Source organism: Macrobrachium nipponense, chromosome 4 (assembly GCF_015104395.2).
Source record: "Macrobrachium nipponense isolate FS-2020 chromosome 4, ASM1510439v2, whole genome shotgun sequence".
Lineage (NCBI taxonomy): Eukaryota > Metazoa > Arthropoda > Malacostraca > Decapoda > Palaemonidae > Macrobrachium > Macrobrachium nipponense.
The window spans coordinates 145,048,718-145,068,717 of record NC_061100.1 but is presented as its reverse complement, the minus strand read 5'-3'; the positions used below and the strand labels follow the sequence as shown (position 1 = coordinate 145,068,717).

The 20,000-nt window shown below is 37.8% G+C and overlaps 1 protein-coding gene across 2 annotated transcripts in view; it reads right to left on the bottom strand.

The window, feature by feature from the left end:
* Positions 1–2,408: 2,408 nt before the first annotated feature.
* LOC135211253 (organic cation transporter protein-like) overlaps positions 2,409–20,000 on the bottom strand; it is a 24,110-nt gene continuing 6,518 nt past the window's right edge. The window contains exons 5-8 of one of the 2 annotated variants that reach the window (XM_064244546.1): positions 11,491–11,651; positions 9,886–9,950; positions 9,111–9,230; positions 2,427–3,497 (exon numbers count right to left, since the gene is read on the bottom strand). In XM_064244546.1, the coding sequence (XP_064100616.1) occupies positions 3,327–3,497; positions 9,111–9,230; positions 9,886–9,950; positions 11,491–11,651 (517 nt within the window). In that variant the 3' untranslated portion in view covers positions 2,427–3,326. Of the gene's footprint in view, positions 3,498–9,110; positions 9,231–9,885; positions 9,951–11,490; positions 11,652–20,000 lie in introns of both variants that reach the window. The other variant, XM_064244547.1, reaches the window with a different exon arrangement.

The following is a 20,000-nucleotide window of genomic DNA, read 5'->3' as shown; positions in this document are numbered from 1 at the left end:
ATTTAAGAGTGTGACTAAGGAAGAAGAAATAGTTCTCAGACGATTCACAGGCATTTCCTTCATCTCCAAAGCACTTCCATATTACCTTAGGGCACTCCTCTTCACCTATGCTCTGGAAATGACTTTTTAGGACTTCCCAACACTTGAGTATTCTATCAATACCTGGCAAAAGAGAAAGCCACAACATGCCGCAAAAGAGAAAGTCACAACATGCCGCAATAGATTGCAACTGGCAATCCCATCCTCCACAAATTCACAGAATTCCTTCAACTGTGCTGTTGTAGCTGAAATGCTGAAATAGCTGTAAACTTTGAGCACACTATTTTCAACAACAATATCACTGTAGAAGTCAAGTAACACACGGTGCACTCCCTTCTCAAGATGAAAGTATCTCAAAAGTATTGGGAAGCACTTTGTTGCACCTTTGTTTGAAGCATCAGTTGCTATTGAAAAGGGCAATCCATGTCCTTTGATGTACTCCAAGTGTGTTTCTACAGAATACGGTGCTAGAATATTTTCACACAAAGCTTTTGTTTTAGTTTTCCCACATGTTACTCCCTCCATTATCAATGAGTCACTATAAATTTCTTTGTCAACTTTTACTCCATAATAAACACTTGTGTATGACTGATGATGCTTCACAGCATGATACACTTTACACAGTTCTGCAGCCATTATTTTATCATCTTGAGATGATCGAGCTGGGCAGAAAAATGATAACACTGATAATGTACCAGCACTACGAGTGTTAGTTTTATGTTTATCTGTGGCACCATGCCGTTCAATTGCAATTTTTTCCTTGCCACCAATATCCACATCACAACGGCATATTGTGCAAAGTGCATTATAGTCACCTTCTCTACTTTTAGAAATCAGCCCAAATTCCGTGGTCCATTCATGGTTAAATGTAGTCTTTCTTTCCGGCATTTCTTTAGGGTGATTCTATAAAGCAAGAAATGGTCAAACAAATCTCACTTCAACATTCAGCAGAATGAGACTCTGATGCAACGTGTGCCTCGGGACTACTACTACAGGCGTCTGACGTGACGGTGTGCGTCATTGATATCTTGACATGTCTAATACAAGTACACTGCTGCTCCATGCCTAGTGTTCCTAACTGTACCAACAGCCACTATATAAAATTATTAGCCTAATAAAAAAATCATTGGTTATTTTGACAATCAGTTCTCACTGGTTTAGTGTATGTATTTGTATTTATCTATATTTTTAGTATTAATATATTTTTTTTAGACAGACCCAGAAAGCAGGACAAATTAGCGTCCTTCTTAAGGTGAAGCAGGACACAGGAAAGAATGCTCAAAAATAGGACTGTCCTGTCCTTCCTCTGCTTTAGAAACGGATAGTCGTTGATGCGTCATGAAATCCCAACTTTAGAGGCTTTTAAGCGAGGGAATTTTCTGCCTCTTATTATTTTTTTTATATTATTTGCTAAATTATGGATCGAAAATGATGAAGTATTCCTTACGGGAATCAAATAACATCTTTAATTAGTTGATTCTCATAAAAGAATGGTTCGTCCTTATTTGCGTGTTAAAGCCCCTAATGCTGGCAATCCTGCATCTTCCCCGAACAAGGAGCAGCCATTGTTTGTTACCAGATCGAACTTGGTCCTTTGTTGAAAACCATTCCCATTCTTCAGAACGTCCTCTTAAGGTCGGTTTTTTGTGTCTAATTCATGTATATGAGAGATTCCACTTTAAAAATACTGAAAATATTGAATCCCTAATCTATGTTAATTAAAACATAAAAATAAAGGCAGCTTTGTCTACTGAATTCTGCTCAGCGCCTCAGTGGCGTGGTCGGTATGGTCTTGGCCTGCCACCCTGGTGGCCGCGAGTTCGATTCTCGGGCATTTCATTGAGCATTTAGATATGTGTATTTCTGGTGATAGAAGTTAACTGTCAACGTGGTTCGAAAGTCACACCGCTGAATAACCACTAGTTCCATGCAACATAAAAGCACCATACAGAGATAAATTCTGCTCGAAATTTTTATTTTATTTTATATAAAGCTGGAAACACAATGTCACAATGTGGCTACTGTGCACCCCCTCCACACAACTTGAGGGTTTGCCAAGTACATCACGTACGTCGTAATGGACACCGTACGTTGAAATTGCTAATTATGTCTGCTGTAATCACAGTACATCAGTTGAAAGAGTAACCAAACAATCTATCATACGTCGGCATGACATGGAGACTTTTGACAGTAGTCGTGGCTCGACCACGACTACTAAGTGCAGCAGCTAGTTATCGCAATCATTATTAGGTGGACGTCGTGAAACATGGAGACCTGGCCGTAATTCGGTCGTAGTTCAGTCGCCATACTGCTTTTACGAATGTCGCGGGCTCGATTCGACGATGTCTGATCCACCCAGCCTTTAGGTCACATCAGAGCAAGCGGAGACAGAGAGAAGTGAGGAAGTTGCAATGATTTTATTAAACTTTTACATCATTAAGTAGACTGTGACTTATGATGGCGATGCCATTCAGTCAGGAAACTGATCAAGTTGAACTGAATAGGAATTTTTTTGCTCTTGTGAATTAGGCTGTCATTGACATCATGTGAACTTCTTGCCCATTAAAATCACACAAAAAATATCCTTCAAAATCACTGACATAGTCTAAACCAAAAGGTGGTGACTGTCGACATATGGTGCATGTATACCTCTCAATAGGTTTATCAGTTTACTACACAATAAACTTGTCACAAACTGAGGCCCTAGATGAGGAACCTGGTTATATGAAAATTTACAATAACTTTTTTTTTTTTTAGAAAACTTGTTTAGAATAATTGTGATATGACATCAAATTTTCATCATGTAAAGAAATTTGCAACTTATGATACCTTCAGAATTAAATCACAGGTTGCCCTCCTGAGACTCAACCAGCTTAAGATTTAACTGCTTACCTCATGGTGTGTATTTCCTGTCGCTCGGTTTGACTTCCTTTTACTGTACCTCTTTTAATATTTTCTTTCTTCAGCTCACTCCTCAACCTCTCTTAACACTTGATTCATAGTGCAACTGCGAGGTTTTCCTCCTATTCCACCTTTCAACCCTTTTACTGTCAGTTTCCATTTCAGTGCTAAATAACCTCATAGGTCCTAGTGCTTGGCCTTTGGCCCAAATTCTATATTCTACTCAACTCATTTTGACCAGCAAGCGCCAAGCACATGGACAGGTAATGCCACAAGGTAAGACAAAATTAGCAACATTAAAAAATCAATCTAGATTTCTTTTATAATGCTGTTGCCAGCTTGGTGTTTATTTTGTTGGGTTAGTAACAAAAAAGGCTCCTCTTGAACTAAGAATTATCCTTAGATTGACTCTTGGTCTTTTTCATCCTGTTCTCAGCATCCTGCAACGTTTCAGGAAGAGGTCGGTTTTGCGTTTCCGGGAGAGGCAGCACGGTCAGGGCCCCAAGCATCCCGCAGATGCCGAAAAGAACACCGCCAGCCCACCATACGTGTTTGGCCTGTCATTTGGAGGAAAATATTCGTGGAATTAGTTACACTGGCATGAATGATGACTGCACAAGTGCACACTCGCACATAGACAACCGCAGACACTCACTCACACTATATACAGTATATACAGGGTGTTTCGAAATTAGAGCCCCCTCTACAGCATAAACTAAAATTGATAGGGACAAAAACAAAAGTAATTCAGAACAGGTATTTATTTAAGTTTCTCTCTGAGTATTTAATATTTTGTGTGGCCTCCATTTGTCTTTACCACTGCCTGCATTCTTGAGGGGTATGATTTCAGCAAATCGCAAAAAAGCTGAGACTCATACTCCATTTCCCTGAGCACTTCGGTCACCTCTCTTAGCAGGTTGTTGAGGCTTGGTATACCATCATAGTTCACTGTGCGTGTTTCAACACGATCCTTTAAGATACTACAAATGTTTTCACACACATTAAGGTCAGGGGAGCTACCTGGAAATTCACTTGACGAGAGGAAATCAGTACCACTGTTTCAAAGCAGCTCCTGTGTCTGAAGAGCCTTGAAATATGGTGCCTAATCATGCAAAAATGTGATTTCTTCAACAGATAACACATTTTCAGGATCTTTGAGGAAAGAAAATACTCCACCAGTAAAAACAGTTTCTCTGAAATATTCGCCATTCCATGACTGTCCTTTTTCTTTGATGATCCACATTAACCATTTGGCAGTGAAACAGAGAAAAATTCCCAAACATTCAGGAAATTTCACAACTTGGCAATATCGCACATCATCGCTGATATCATCCAATTTTGCAGCCTAAATGATGTCATTTTTATGATTTGTCTTCCTGACTGTGTAAATGAAGAATTCATCTGATGCGGCAACATGGAGAAAGTCAGCTTCATCCCAATCTTCAAGAAATGAACCACAAAACCATGCACGGTCTTCTCTCTGTTGCTGAGTGATGTTGGGCTTGCTGATATTATGAAAAGGCTTGATATCGGATTTTTTCAACTCACGATATACAGCACTATAACTTCTCTTCTTTCCCCTTTTTGTTTCTAGTTTCAAACGCCAATTTACGTGAAGATTTTCTTGTTCTACCAACTGCCTCAGCTAAGACATTTTTTCACTCCTGAGAAAGGACTTCAGGCCTTCCAAGATTCTCACTCTTTTCGTGATGACAGTCACATGGATTTTTGTTCCAGTTTATTTTAATGTATTTAGCTATCCAGGAACGTGAAATGAAGAATGCGCCAGCATCCCTGGCCTCTCTGAAAATTATAGCCCGGATTCAGTCAATCCATCTGATTTCCTCCGAGATGTTAGCCATGGCTGTATCTAACTCCGTCACTCAGTCTGAAAATAAAAGAAATGTAAAATGAAAAATAGCTTAATAGAAACTTAAGATAATGTACTTGGAGATAGGCTATAGCAGAAAACTTCATAACTTTCCATTTGTTCTGTGGAGGGGGGGATCTAATTTCGAAACACCTGGTACATATACTATGTGTGTGTGAATATATGTGTACATATATATTCACACATACGCACAACACTCATACACACACACACACTTATTATATATATATATATATATATATATATATATATATATATATATATATATATATGTAAATATAACCACAGGAAAATGATAGTCAGAAATCCAAGAGCTTTTGTCTTTACTAAGACATTGTCAAGGAGCTAATGAAATACAATTGGAGAGAAAGGTCTCAGGTACACAAAAAGATCAAGAATACCAGATGGTTAATTGTCAAAAGGATAAAAATTAAAAGAGATAATCCAGGATTATCGGATATCACACAGTCACAAACCTAAACAGATTTGACCCTAACCGAAATTACAAAGTATCTTTACAGTCCAAAACATGTAAAAACTGAATATATTGATTTTGTTGCTTATATTTATCAACAACTTTTTTTTTATGAAAGCATCAAGTTTAAATAAACCAAGACTTAAATTTAGAACATTTCTATTATTTGACGTGATGAAACAAGATTCAATGATATTCCGTTTAACTGTGTCATTACATGGGATTAAGGCTCTTGCTTGACTCCAGTTAATAGGTGGTCTTAATCTCTCATAAGTACGAATAATGCTGTTTAAGATTTTGTGAAAGAGATTTACCGGTTTTGTCCGTTATAGACCGTTTATCTACACTTTTTGGCAACGGAAGGAATTCATATATGCAGCCTGGAAGATCTTTAGGAGAATTTTTAATTACTAAACTCTTGACATTAATATTACTGAAAATAACATTTATGTTAAAAAGCTTTAAAATTCTAGGAATATCTAAAAACTTTTCATCATAGGGTAATTTTAGAATGTTATGCTTACTAAATTCAAGTTTGTCATTAGTTGAATAAAATGTTTTTCTAGCTCTTTTCCATGCCACATCTACAAAAGTCCTTGGGCATTTAAGTTTCAATGCAATATCATAAATAGTTTTAATTTCAGCGTCAATAAACTGCAGGCTACAGACACGTAAAGCCCTTAGGGACATCCCAGAAAAAACAGAGAATTTAACATTTTGATGGTGATTGGAGTAGTAATGAACAAAAGAGGCAATATTAGTTGATTTTCAAAAGACTGAAAAGGTGAAATTTCTATCATTTCTATGGACAGTTACATCAAGAAAATTCAAATAACAATTCCTCTCTTCCTCTACAGTAAATTTTATAGAAGGGACTAAATTATTGAGATTATTAAGGAATTCCTGGAGATTTTCGTGAACTGGCCAAATACAGAAAATATCATCCACATACCTAAACCATATAACTTTTTGGGGCAAAATTCTTGGTAAGAGTTTTGTCTCAAAAAATTCCATGTAAATATTGCTAAGGACAGGAGATAAGGGATTACCCATAGCCATGCCAAACTTTTGTACAAAAAATTCCTCATTAAAACATAATTTACTATCTTTGATACATAACCTTATGAGACTAATGAGGTTTGCTACACTTAAGGGAATGTCATGACGTTCTAATTCATCCTCCAAATATTCAAGAAAGTCATCTACAGGCACTTTTGTAAATAAAGAGACAACATCAAAACTAACCATATTAAAATCAAAATTCAAATTTAAACTATTCACTTGCTTGTTCATACACTTCCATAGAAAGTTAAGTTGGAGTTTCAGTTTGTGAGTGATGATAAGAGCATTACAGAAGGATGTCATGAATAGAAGGGCTTGGACCATTTAATTAAACAGTTTACACCGCAATGTGCCTCCCTACCTTATATGCATGGTTTAGTCAAGACACATAAAATCAATAACCCTATCAGACCAATCATTAGTTAAGTGGGCTCAGTTACATATAATTTATCTAAATGGCTTGTAAAAATTCGTACTCCTTTGGTAGGAAACATTTCTAACACGAATGTTGATTTTATAAACAAATTGAATAGTTTAAATTTGAATTTTGATTTTAATATGGTTAGTTTTGATGTTGTCTCTTTATTTACAAAAGTGCCTGTAGATGACTTTCTTGAATATTTGGAGGATGAATTAGAACGTCATGACATTCCCTTAAGTGTAGCAAACCTCATTAGTCTCATAAGGTTATGTATCAAAGATAGTAAATTTTGTTTTAATGGGGAATTTTTTGTACAAAAGTTTGGTATGGCTATGGGTAATCCCTTATCTCCTGCCCTTAGCAATATTTACACGGAATTTTTTGAGACAAAACTCTTACCAAGAATTTTGCTGGGATACTGATGATTTATTTACAGACAAACTGGGTTGACATAAACAGGTGCAGACGGATAAATAGTACAGTCTTGCACCATGAACAGAAATGACTCTGAGACAGTAGATTTGTTTTCTTACAGACATACATTTAGATATATTAAGGCATACAAATAATGGAATTGCATGTTATACATCGGCGGAAAGGCCGTGGAACGCTCTATCAGATGGAAGTAAGAACAACGCTACTTGATGATCGGATACAATCAAAATAGGGAAAAAGCGTTGCCCTTACAAATACTCCGCCCCAAGACAATGATTATGGAGTAATTATTGGATGACAATCTTGGAGGTAGGGGGCGACCCCGTGTCCTTGTGATGCTTGTTGTGGGGCGTCATCGAGTCGCTGACTGACAGGATGCCTCCGTTGGCAGTAGCCTGGGGGGTTCTACTGTACGCCGGGGTGACCAAGACTGCGAGAGAGAGAGAGAGCTGCACTGTGTGTGGTGGAGGAGTGGGACAGGCCGTGGGGATCCCCAGGTGCGGCAGCGGCGTAGGTTGGGCTGAGGAAGTCCCCAGCGTGGCAGCGGCCTGCCGCGGGCAGAGTAGAACCACAGGTGAGCAGCGGCGTCAGCAGGTCGAGGAAACCCACAGGTAGCGGCGTCGGCTGGCAGGGGAGGCCCACAGGTGTGGCAGCGGTGTCAGTGGGCCGAGGAGGACTACAGGCCGCGGCGTTGGAAAAGGTGAGCAGGTCCACACGCGTGGCATCAACGTCAGGAAGGCCGAGCGAGCCCCAGGAGCGACGGCAGCGTCGAGGGTTTGAAGAGGCCCACAGGCAGCGACGTCAAGGGGCCGAGCAGGCCCACATGTGTGGCAGTGACGTCGGGTGGGTAGCTCCCTGGGTGTACACGCGTCAGCAGCAGGGAGGCCCACAGGCAGCGACGTCAGGGGGGCCGAGCAGGCCCACATGTGCGGCAGTGATGTCGGGTGGGTAAAGCACATCCCTGGGTGTAGCAGCGGTGTCGGCAGGCAGGGGAAGTCGTCTGGGGACTCGCAGGTGCGGCAATGGCACCGGGGGAAGAACCGAGGAGGCCCGCAGGTTCGGCGGGTCGAGAAGATATCTGGCGTCCCCCGGGTGAGGCAAAGGAGGCCGTGACGTCGGATGGATGTTTCTGAACCGCCGCCTGAATTTTGTGTTGGCTGACCAGCACCCAGCTACCCGTCCTCGAAAATAAACACCCAAACCCGCTGGGAAGCAGTGCCGTGATTAGTCTGTTAATGGCGCTGGTGTCGTCCTCGCAATGGAGTTTTTTCAGAGACCTAAACTGTGGCGCCGTATTGAGTCTGTTAAAGGTTCCCTGAAGGTGAACGGCCGTATTTAGTCCGTTAAAGGCTGGGCCTAAACCGCTGTGTTACCAACTCCGGGAGGTCACAGGTGTGAGGACCAGAGATTAAGACAGGTAGCTAAGATACTGATGATTTATTTACAGACAAACTGGGTTGACATAGACAGGAGCGGACGGATAAGTAGTACAGCCTCACACCGCGAACAGAAATGACTCTGAGACAGTAGATTTGTGTTTTCTTACAGACATACATTTAGATATATTAAGGCATACAAATAATGGAATTGCATGTGTTATACATCGGCGGAAAGGGCGCGGAACGCTCTATCGGATGGAAGTAAGAACAACGCGACTTGATGATCGGATACAATGAAAATAGGGAAAAAGCGTTGTCCTTACACGCTTCGATTTCTGACTATCATTTTCCTGTGGTATTCGCTTATATATATATATATATATATATATATATATATATATATATATATATATATATATATATATATACATATATATATATATATATATATATATATATATATATATATATATATATATATATATATGGAGAGAGAGAGACACTTACGAGAAATTCGGTAACAATTGGCGCGCAGACGAAACCAGCCTGACTTATCATTTGTAGGAAGCCAAATCCTCTTGTCCTTACTTCGGTCGGGAAGAGCTCTGGCCCATAGATAAAGTTGACCTGGAATGAATTGGGTAAACAGTGAAGACATCCCATTTCATCCTCAAGGACCCCGTTTAGCTATGACGTCCGGTGTGAACAGATTTCACCTTTATTCATAAATCTACGTAGAGTAGATTGATTATAATATCTAGGCAGAGTAATTGGATAATATCTAAAAGATTGGTACATATCTAAATGATTATGTTGAGGTCAATTCAACGAAAAGTTGAAAAGCCTTGATCTGAGCCAGAAGTGTTCATGGAAGACAGAGCACAGGAAAGTCATGAGTGACGGAACTTCAGAGAGGCCCTTTGTGTTGTACGGCGCTGAAGGCATTGTTAATAGCATGTAACATACATGCATGTTTCCTTTTATCTAAGGTAACGTTGGAAGGTGCTACCTTTCCTGTTTTATATATAAGTTTTGGTGGCATGAGGTTGCTAGTCAATGCCCTACCCTAAGGATGTTCAAAAGGCTTATTAGCCGATGATCGTGGCTTTTTTTTTTTGCCGTCGGCAATTCAGATACTGACCAAACTCATGCTTTTCTTTATTAATTAAAGGACCAGCGGTACCTTCACGCATGTACCCTTGAAATGAGATGCTCCAAACAAACTTTTCTAAATATCAATGAATACAGCCGCATTACCTTAAAAAACGTTCTTGTTACTCACCTGGAAAGCACTTCCTACGAGCAAAAATCCTACCATGACCAAAACCCACTTGGCCCAGCCAAAATCTGGAAGGGAAAGAAGAAGGGAGATAGTGATATCCTGAGAAGGATAAACTATAAGAATGAGAAAAATAAAGAATAAGTGCTTAACTTAAATGTGGCAGGTGTTTTCAAGCATACTGTATAGGTAAGCAAAGTGGAGACATATGAACTATCTTCCTATTTCACATGACCTGTAAGTTACGATTGTGGTTAAGTTTGTTTACTTGTCATATTGGACTCATGGTTACGTAAAACGTTATATGGAGATTTTCACGAAAATTTCAGCAAAGGCTGACCTCGCAAGTGGCAACAAGAGACTGAATTTTGAGAGAGGTCCAAATTTGGTCTTTTTTGAGGGGAAGGGCTGTTAAACTGCGAAAGGGGGTCGACTGATCAACCCTGGAGGAAGATGTTTGTCCTCTCAGAAACCTTTCATTGCATATGAAGTAGGATATTTGCTTCGGCAAATTCACTTTCATATACTTCCTGGGGACAACAGAGAGCTGTCTATTTTCCTTTTCCCAGACCAGACGGAAATTCTCATGATTTTGAAACGGGTAAATCAGTGGAAATTGATGTAACAAATTCACGTTTACAATAAACGAAGGAACAGGCCTTCAATGTATACTTCTATTTGTATTTGAGTTATCCCATGTTTGTTTCATGGTTATAAAGGTAACGAATACTTTGAAAAGTAATTGATAAAAATGCAGCATCCACGAATAATAGTTCTTCAACCATCACTTATCTTTTTTTAATTTTTCCAGTTACTGGATTTTATTATTCTGCTTTATCTCTGATGCCATAATTATATCAGCTTCGTGAGAGACGTCATAAACTAAGCTGTATTCTTCAGTGCCCATCAGGTATTAAATTTTAATTGCCAATATTTTCGTTTTCTCATTTGTGAATAGTCATGGAAACAAAGCATACTCAGTATGTATATATCTATATATATATATATATATATATATATATATATATATATATATATATATATATATAGTCTAAATTAAAAAATTAAGCTACAATATAATATATATATATATATATATATATATATATAATATTATATATAGTCTAAATTAGTCATAACCAATGATTATTAATAAGTAAGCATTTTGCTAATATACGTAATGCGCACGTAAATATATACAGAGTTACATAATACTTGACATCTATATATATATATATATATATATATATATATATATATATATATATATATAGTATATTATATATGTATATATATATATATCATATATATATATATATATATATATATATATATAATATATTTATATATATATATATATATATATATATATATATATATATATTTATATAGATGTTAAGTATTCTGTACTCTGTTTTTATATTTGCGTTCGTATTTACGTACTCTAGGAAAATGCTTATTTATTAATAATCATTGGTTATAACTAATTTAGACATTAACTGCAGCAATGTAAACAATAATACACATTTCAGGGTGTTCAATGTGATTGAAATGTATTTGATCATAGTACAATACAATGAAAATTCCTGCGTTTCATTCTCATCTTACCTGCGGGAACAAATTGCTCCGCAAGAACGAGTGACGCTCCAAAGAATAGGCCGCCGAAGACCATGGTCTTTCTCCCTAGACGGGTGGCCAAGGGCGTAGTCAAGATGATGGCAGAGGCGTCCATCGCTCCTGTCATCGCCATGTACAAGAACGGCCCTGATCTGTGATGTAGAAGGGAAAGTATCAAAGCAGATTAGGTGTGGTTGACGTCCAGTTTGTCTACAGTTAGTACTGCTGACATAGGTAGTGGTTTGCCGGGGCATATGACTCCTTCAGAGCATTGTTTCTTCGTCCATATGCTCGTAGCCTCTTTTCCTTATAAACTATGTACTGGTCCGAATAATAGTTTGCTTCCAGCTATAGCGTGAGAGCTAAAATAGTGATGCATTAGGTATACATGGGATCATTTCATTCACTGTATCTTCAAGGTTTACTTCTCCGGTTTTTTGTCTCAAAAGAATTCTTCAAACAAAACTTTTCTCCTTATTTCTCGTCAAGTTTCTACAATTTGGCTGTGTATAACGATTGCTATGAGTCTATCGAGTATTGACGATCATGAGTTCTTAACCTTCCTGATAAGAAGAGTCCAGGAGTCTTCCATCGTTTTTCTTTGTTATATTCTGAGACTAAAGCTCTACACCGAGGACGAGATCTGTGAGCAAAATAGACGCCATAGAGGCCAGAATACACGAATCCTCGAGAGAGCAGATTGAAAAGGCATATCAAAAAACGACTTGTGAATGTAGCTGATAAGCGGAACGTTATCGAGACGAAGCATTAATGTATTAATACATAGGTGAGTGTAGATGAAGGATTAAGAAGATAATAGAGAAAATGGCTAGGAGAATGAAATGACTGTTTGGGACACCGAGAGAAACGCGGTACTGTGAATTTATGCCTTGTCATTGTTATCTTTTTCACCTGCTCTATGTGAATTCTTGTGTTCTTCAAAGCACTGTCCATTTAAAGCACTAGCGGATCCAGAAAAAAAGTCATGGGGCCCCACCAGTTTTCATATTATATATATATATATATATATATATATATATAATATATATATATATATATATATATATATTATTATATATTGCTACTTTCCAAATGCATGTTTTCCACTCTTTGAAATGTCATGTAGATTGTGCAACATTTATTCAGATTCCTAGATAGCTTAGAATAGGATGTTTTAAATGTGTGTTCAGATTTCGCATTTACGTCTTGTAAAAGAATATATATATAACGTAAAGAGAGAGATCCTTGTCTTTTCAAAGCTGCAAATGTTTAACTTTTATGTCGACACTGTAGATTAGAGAGTCTGCGAGATCCGTTTGCTTCCCTATTCTGTCAGCGCGTTTGATAGCGAGAGAGTCGAGTCCTTGCATTGTTGTCAAAACATGTTAATTTTAATTTGTCGCCCAGCCTCCGTTTCGGTCGGGTATGCTTCATTCTTTTTTTTTTTTTTAACAGACTTGTCTGGTACGTGTATATCTTTGTCAAGTCCCACGTGGGTATTGCACATTTAGTATGTGAGATTGCATCAGATTTCAGAACTTTCTGGAAACTTTCGTACCAAGAACGTATTTGTCATCTGCTCTGTCATTTCCGTAAAGGAAGAGATTTTCATTCTATCTTGAGACCTTGAGGCAGTCAGTTCTCTCTCTCTCTCGCTCTCTCTCTCTCTCTCTCTCTCTCTCTCACTCGACATCGAGATTATATTAACGTAACGTAAATTGGTCACTCATAACTTGTGAGAATTTTATATTTAATATTTCTTAGAATTTATTTAGTTTATTTAGTTTCTTTTGTGGAATCTGAACAAACATTTCGTAACGGCGCCTGGTTTTTGTGAAAGTGTAATATACAAGCTGCAGTAAAAGAGAAAGAAAGAAATTGGTATACCAAGGTAAGTGTGTTATATTTTTATTAGTTGCAACTAATAATGGATAGGGAGTGTGTTTAATTAATAACGGATAGGAATGGTGTTTAATTAATAACTAATAATTGGTTTGGTAAAAAAACTGTTGGTTACAGTGTTTTTGAGTGAAAAAGTTTAACACTTTTAAACATTGCTGATTTTTTTTGTGTTTGTGTCTGTTCCATTGTTTGTGCACTTATTCATTTTCTTATTGAAGTGTGTCTTTTTATTTTATATTTTCGTTTGCATTCACAATTTAATTGACTTAGTTATTTTCATTGCTTTATCATTACACATTTAAATTTAACACTTGTGAATTAATTTGCATTTACTTAGAATTCTTTTCAAGTTTTATTACTGTTTAGTACTTGTGAATTAATTTCAAATTTTCAATTATTGCCTAACACTTTTGAATTTCAATTGAATTAATTTCCTTGAGTTTTGTGATAAATTAATTTTGATTTAATTTTACTTTATTTAATTCAAGAATTAATTAAACTTTACTTTGTTTTCAAGTAACAGTAATTTTCCCTGATATTGTGAATTTCACTTATAAATTTTGAATTTAATAATAAATTTTTGTATTTAAAATTTTTATAAGTGTTTTCTTTATCTTACACCAGTATAAGTATATATGATTATGATTATATTGATGTTAGGTAGAACCATAGAGTGGTAATTGATTTGCTTTCCTTCAATTTTCTTGAAGTGACTTAGAACCAGGGAAGTACTTAGACTTCTGAAATCAGGGAAATACTTAGAGTTTTAAAGTTGTTGATGGAGTGATGCCCTTTGATTAATTTAATTACTTACAAGATTACCTCACACTGTTTTGATGAAACTTAGTCTGATTTTCTGCAATATTGGTAAGTTTTAAGGGATCACTGTTGCCTTTAGAGTATTCAGTCGTTTAAACGTGTTATGAGGGCTCAGGTGTCTGGCTTTTTGTGAGGTAATGTTTGATGCATGGTAACCAGATACTTGGCACTTCGTAACATTGTTTAATGGTGCCCAGAGACCCGGGAAAGCAGATTTCATTATCACTCTAGAATATACTGGTGGTATTAAGGATATATTTTGTTAGGAGAGTGACCATATAATTTTGTTTTGCATTTATTGTATTGAATTGTAAGTTGATAACTTAGAGGAAAATGGCTCAGTTCAATGTTCAGGAATTTTTAGCAGCCCCTTCCATCCAAGTTTTGTCTGAAACCACTCTGTCTAGAGCACAGTGGAGCGCTTTAGCAGAGGCATGTGATGGTTATGTGTCTACTAGTATGGTAAAGGCACAAATAAGATGTATTGCTATGGAATCATTGACAAACTCTGGTAGAATAACTGATGAAGATGAGTTAGAATTGGCTCAAGAGTTGTTGAATGTAGCACGTGCTGATCTCATGAATAAGCAAGCAGAAAAGAAAGAGAAAAGTGATGCAGAGTTAGAGCTTAGACACATTGAAGCAGAAGAGAATTTGATTAAGCTAAAAATGCTTGCTGAAAGAGAGAGAATGCAAGCTGAAAGAGAGAAAGAATAGACAGGGAAAAACAAGAAAGAAGAGAAAGAGAAGAAGAAAAAGAAAAAGCAGCAGAGGAAAGAGAAATCGCAAGACATGAAAGGGAAATGGAATTAATAAGAGCTAGATCCACATTACCTGTAACACCGTCTAACCCTAACCAAGGTAATCAAGACCCTGTATTTGATGTGGTGAGAGTACAGAAGTTAATCCCTAAGTTTACTGAAGAAGCTCCAGATGAGTTTTTTGATCACTTTGAGAAAGTGGCTTCAGGTATGGGATGGCCAGAGGATAAATGGTCAGTTTTGCTACAAAGTGTCTTAATTGGTAAAGGGAGAAGTGCTTATCTAGCCTTAACAGCTGATCAGTGTAAAGACTACAAGGTACTTAAACACAGTGTGCTACAAGTTTACCAGATGACCCCAGAGTTCTACAATGAGAGATTCAGAAATTTGAGAAAAGATGAGAAGGGAACATTCTTAGATTATGCTTACAAAGTGAGAAGGTGTTTCAAACGTTGGGTAGAAGCTGCTAAAGTTAAAACTTTTGAGGAGTTAGAAAGAGTTACTTGTTCTTGAACAGTATCTTAAGGAATTCCTGAACATATAAGAGCCTATTTAAGAGAGAGAGAAGTGAAGAAACTTGACAAAGCTGCTACCCTTAGTGAAGATTACAATATAATCAGTAGTAAACGTAATTACAATGTCAAGTACCAGAGTCAACAACGCCCAGGTTTTAAGTCTTATCCAAATAACAGGAACAAATTTAATGGGAAACCTACAAGTGATACTACTAAGAGTACACAAGGTAATACACCTCAGCAAACTAATGTGAAATCCTCATCCAGTTTTTCAAGACAGTTACAAAAACCTAATGTTGTCTGTTTCAAGTGTGGAAGAGTGGGGAAGAGTGGGGACACTACAGTCAAGAGTGTTACCGGAATCAACAGCAGTCAAAACCAGTTAGTCAAGTTGTGAAACGAACTACGAAGTTCAGTGTGGGAAAGAATCAGACTCCAGAGAAGAATGAAACTAAACAAGCTGAATGTTTAGCAACCAGTGGAAATGTTACCTCAAGCAGTGAGTGGCTAAGCAGTGTGGAGGCTTTTAAGCCATATATCTATGAGGGTATGCTGTCAACTCAAGAAGGAAGTATGCAGGTACCAGTCAAGATATTACGTGATACAGGGAGTAACCCTAGGGTAGTACGTGGTTCTCACCCTCAGTTGGAGAAGAGTCTCACAGGAGATTCAGTTATTTTGAAGGGTATAGGAGGAGAGGAAGTAACTCCTATATGCCGCTTACACCTGTCATGTGAATTGGTGACAGGGAATGTTGATTTTGCTGTAAAGGACTCACTAGCTGTGGAAGGTATACATGTACTGTTGGGGAATGAAGTTGGTGGTGTGCCATTTATTCCTTGTCCTGTAGTGACAGACAAACCATTGAGGATTAGTCCTACAGAAGAGTTGGAGAAGAATAACCCCTACCTGTTTCCTAGTTGTGTAACTACCAGAAGTATGAAGAGGACTACGACTGTAAGTGAAGAAACTGAGGATTTACACACCCAAGAAGGATCAAGTGAAGGATCTTTGTGCTTAGAAGAATTATTCCAGGGAAGCGAAGTTTCCCATAGTGCTGACCAAGAAGAGATTTCCCAAGAAGATGAAGAAGACGACGACGACGAAGAAGAAGAACCTGATGTTCCTGAAGAGACTCCGAGTAGTCAAAGTGTTACTGAAGACAGTAGTGAAACTACAGTAGCTGAGTTAGCAGATATTGAGAATTCAACCCTTGAAGTTGGTCAAGTGACAAGAGAGAAGCTGATGGACTTGCAGAAGAAGGATGCATCGTTAACTGATTTGTTCTTTAGAGTTGTTGATCGAGAAGAGATGCAACAAACTCCTACCTGTTACTATCTGAAGGAAGGTTTACTGATGAGGAAGTATAGACCTACAGATATCCAGGAGATGCTGTATGGGGCGAATATCATCAAATTTTGATTCCATATCCATTGAGAAAGCAAGTGGTTGCAGTAGCTCATGAGTCTGGACATATGGGAATCAGGAAGACTGTGGAGAAGATCATGAAATATTTTTCTGGCCTGGACTTCACAAAGATGTTAGCAGGTTCTGTCGTGAGTGTCATACCTGCCAGTATAGCTGGAAAACCGAATGAAACCATCAAGAAAGCCCCTCTACAACCTATAGAAGTTAGAGGAGAACCCTTTAGCAAAGTGATTATAGACATGGTTGGACCATTGCCGAAGACAAAGAAGGGAAATGAGTATTTGTTGACATTAATGTGTCCTGTGACAAGGTATCCAGAAGCAATCCCTGTTAGAAAAATATCTGCCAAGATAGTTGCTGAAAAACTTGTGGAGTTTTTCTCAAAGTTTGGAATACCAGAAATAGTACAAAGTGACAGAGGAACAAACTTTATTTCAAAGTTATTCCAGGATGTGATGAATTTGTTAGGAGTGAAACAACAGTTATCCACTGCCTATCATCCAGAAACTCAAGGTGCCTTGGAAAGGTTCCACCAGACATTGAACAGTATGCTGACAAAGTATTGTTCTGAGTCAGGAAGAGAATGGGATGTTGGTTTACCATTAATGTTGTTTGAAGTTAGGAGTGCTTATCAAGAAAGTATGGGATGTTCACCTAATGAGATGATTTTTGGAAGAGAAGTGAGAGGACCGTTGAAGATTCTTGCAGAAAATTGGGAAGAAAATCAAGAGGAAAGCCAAGGAGAGTATGTGAAGAACTTAAGGAAAAGGTTGAAAGAGATTAGAAAATTCTCTTTAGAAAACTTGAAAATGAGTCAAGAGAAAACGAAAAGGAGATTTGATGCTAAGGCTAAGCTAAGAAGTTTTAGTGTTGGTCAACAAGTGTTAGTGTTCTTACCTGTCAAGAGATTTCCCCTCACTAATAAATTTCAAGGTCCTTACAAGATAATTCAGAAGTTAAGTGATAGAACTTATGTGATTGAAACACCAGAATGAAGAAGAAGACAAAGGAAGATACATGTGAACCTCTTGAAACCTTATTTCTCAGAAACTAAAACTAAAACTGTGTCAGTAACCCAGACAACTTTATCTACAGAAGACGATGATGGCTACGAATTGGGAGCTGCAAGCAAGATGTATAATTCTTCAATTTTGGAAAATTTGGAGGATAAATTGAAACATCTGAGTGTTGAACAAGGTGAAGACTTAAGTGACGTAATTAGAAGTTTTCCAGAAATTTTTTCAGATGTGCCTAGACGTACTGATCTGACCAAGCATGAAATCAAGATTCAAGAAGATGGAAAACCTTTCAAGCAAAGAGCCTATCGCTTATCACCGTATCATCGAGATGTTTTGAAGAAGGAAGTTGAGTATTTGCTGCAACATGGATTAGCAGAACCCAGTTCAAGTCACTTTAGTTCTCCATGTGTGTTAGTGAAGAAACCAGATGGTTCATTTAGGATGTGTACTGATTATAGGAAGCTGAATTCTATCAGTGTGGCTGATAATTATCCTTTGCCTCTTATAGGTCAGTTACTTGATAATATTGGGCAAGCCAAGTTTGTTTCCAAGATAGACTTGTTGAAAGGATATTATCAAATTCCCTTAGATGAGAATGCAAAGCTGCTGTCAGCTTTTATTACTCCATTTGGACTGTATCAGTATACTGTTCTGCCGTTTGGTCTGATGAATGCACCCGCAACATTTCAACGAGTGATGGATCAACTGCTAGGATCAATAGAAGGAGTAGGTGTATACCTAGATGACATCGTGATTTACTCTACAACGTGGGAAGAACATCTGAAGATTTTGAGGAAAGTTTTCAAGAAACTACAAGAAGCAGGATTAACAGTCAACTTACAGTAGAGTGAGTTTGGAAAGGCAACTGTGCAGTATCTTGGGTTTGAAGTTGGGAAAGGCCTTCTTGCTCCAGTAAATGCTAATGTAGAAGGTATCCGTAAGGCTACCCCACCTACTACCAGGAAACAGCTACAGAGATTTTTGGGGATGGCTGGATTCTATCGTCATTTTTGCCCAAATTTCTCAGCCGTAGTAGCTCCCTTGACAGACTTAACTAGTCCCAAAGCTAAGTTTATTTGGACTCCAGAGTGTCAAGAATCCTTTGAGAAGGTAAAAGCCATTTTAACTTCAAGACCAGTACTTCAAGCTCCAGACTTCGATAAGAAATTTGTGATACAAGTTGATGCGTCAGACTGTGGCGTTGGAGCTGTTCTACTTCAAGAAGATGAAAATAATATCTACCATCCTGTGTGCTTCATGTCTACAAAATTGAAAAAAACATCAGAAAGTATATTCGACAATCGAGAAGGAAACTTTAGCCTTAATCACTGCATTGAAAAAATTTGAAGTGTATGTGAATAGACCTAGGAATGAAGAAATTTTAGTTATGTCTGATCACAATCCACTATCATTTATCCAGAAAATGAAAAATCATAATCAAAGACTGACCTGGTGGTCTTTGTGTCTGCAACAGTATAACTTAAGAGTGCAGCACATTAGTGGCAAAAACAATGTAGTTGCTGATTATCTATCTCGTTGCGAATCGATGGATTCAACACCGTGATAAAAAATCTTCTGGGGGGAGGTATATTATATATTGCTACTTTCAAAAATGCTGTTTTGCCCCTCCCTTTGAAATGTCATGTAGATTGGTGCAAAAACATTTTTTTCAGATTCCATAGATAGCTTAGAAACAGGATGTTTTAAATGTGTGTTCAGATTTCGCATTTACGTCTTGTAAAAGAATATATATACGTAAGAGAGAGATCCTTGTCTTTTCAAAGCTGCAAATGTTTAACTTTTATGTCGACACTGTAGATTAGAGAGTCTGCGAGATCCGTTTGCTTCCCTATTCTGTCAGCGCGTTTGATAGCGAGAGAGTCGAGTCCTTGCATTGTTGTCAAAACATGTCAATTTTAATTTGTCGCCCAGCCTCCGTTTCGGTCGGGTATGCGTCTTTCTTTTTTTTTTTTTAACAGACTCGTCTGGTACGTGTATATCTTTGTCAAGTCCCACATGGGTATTGCACATTTAGTATGTGAGATTGCATCAGATTT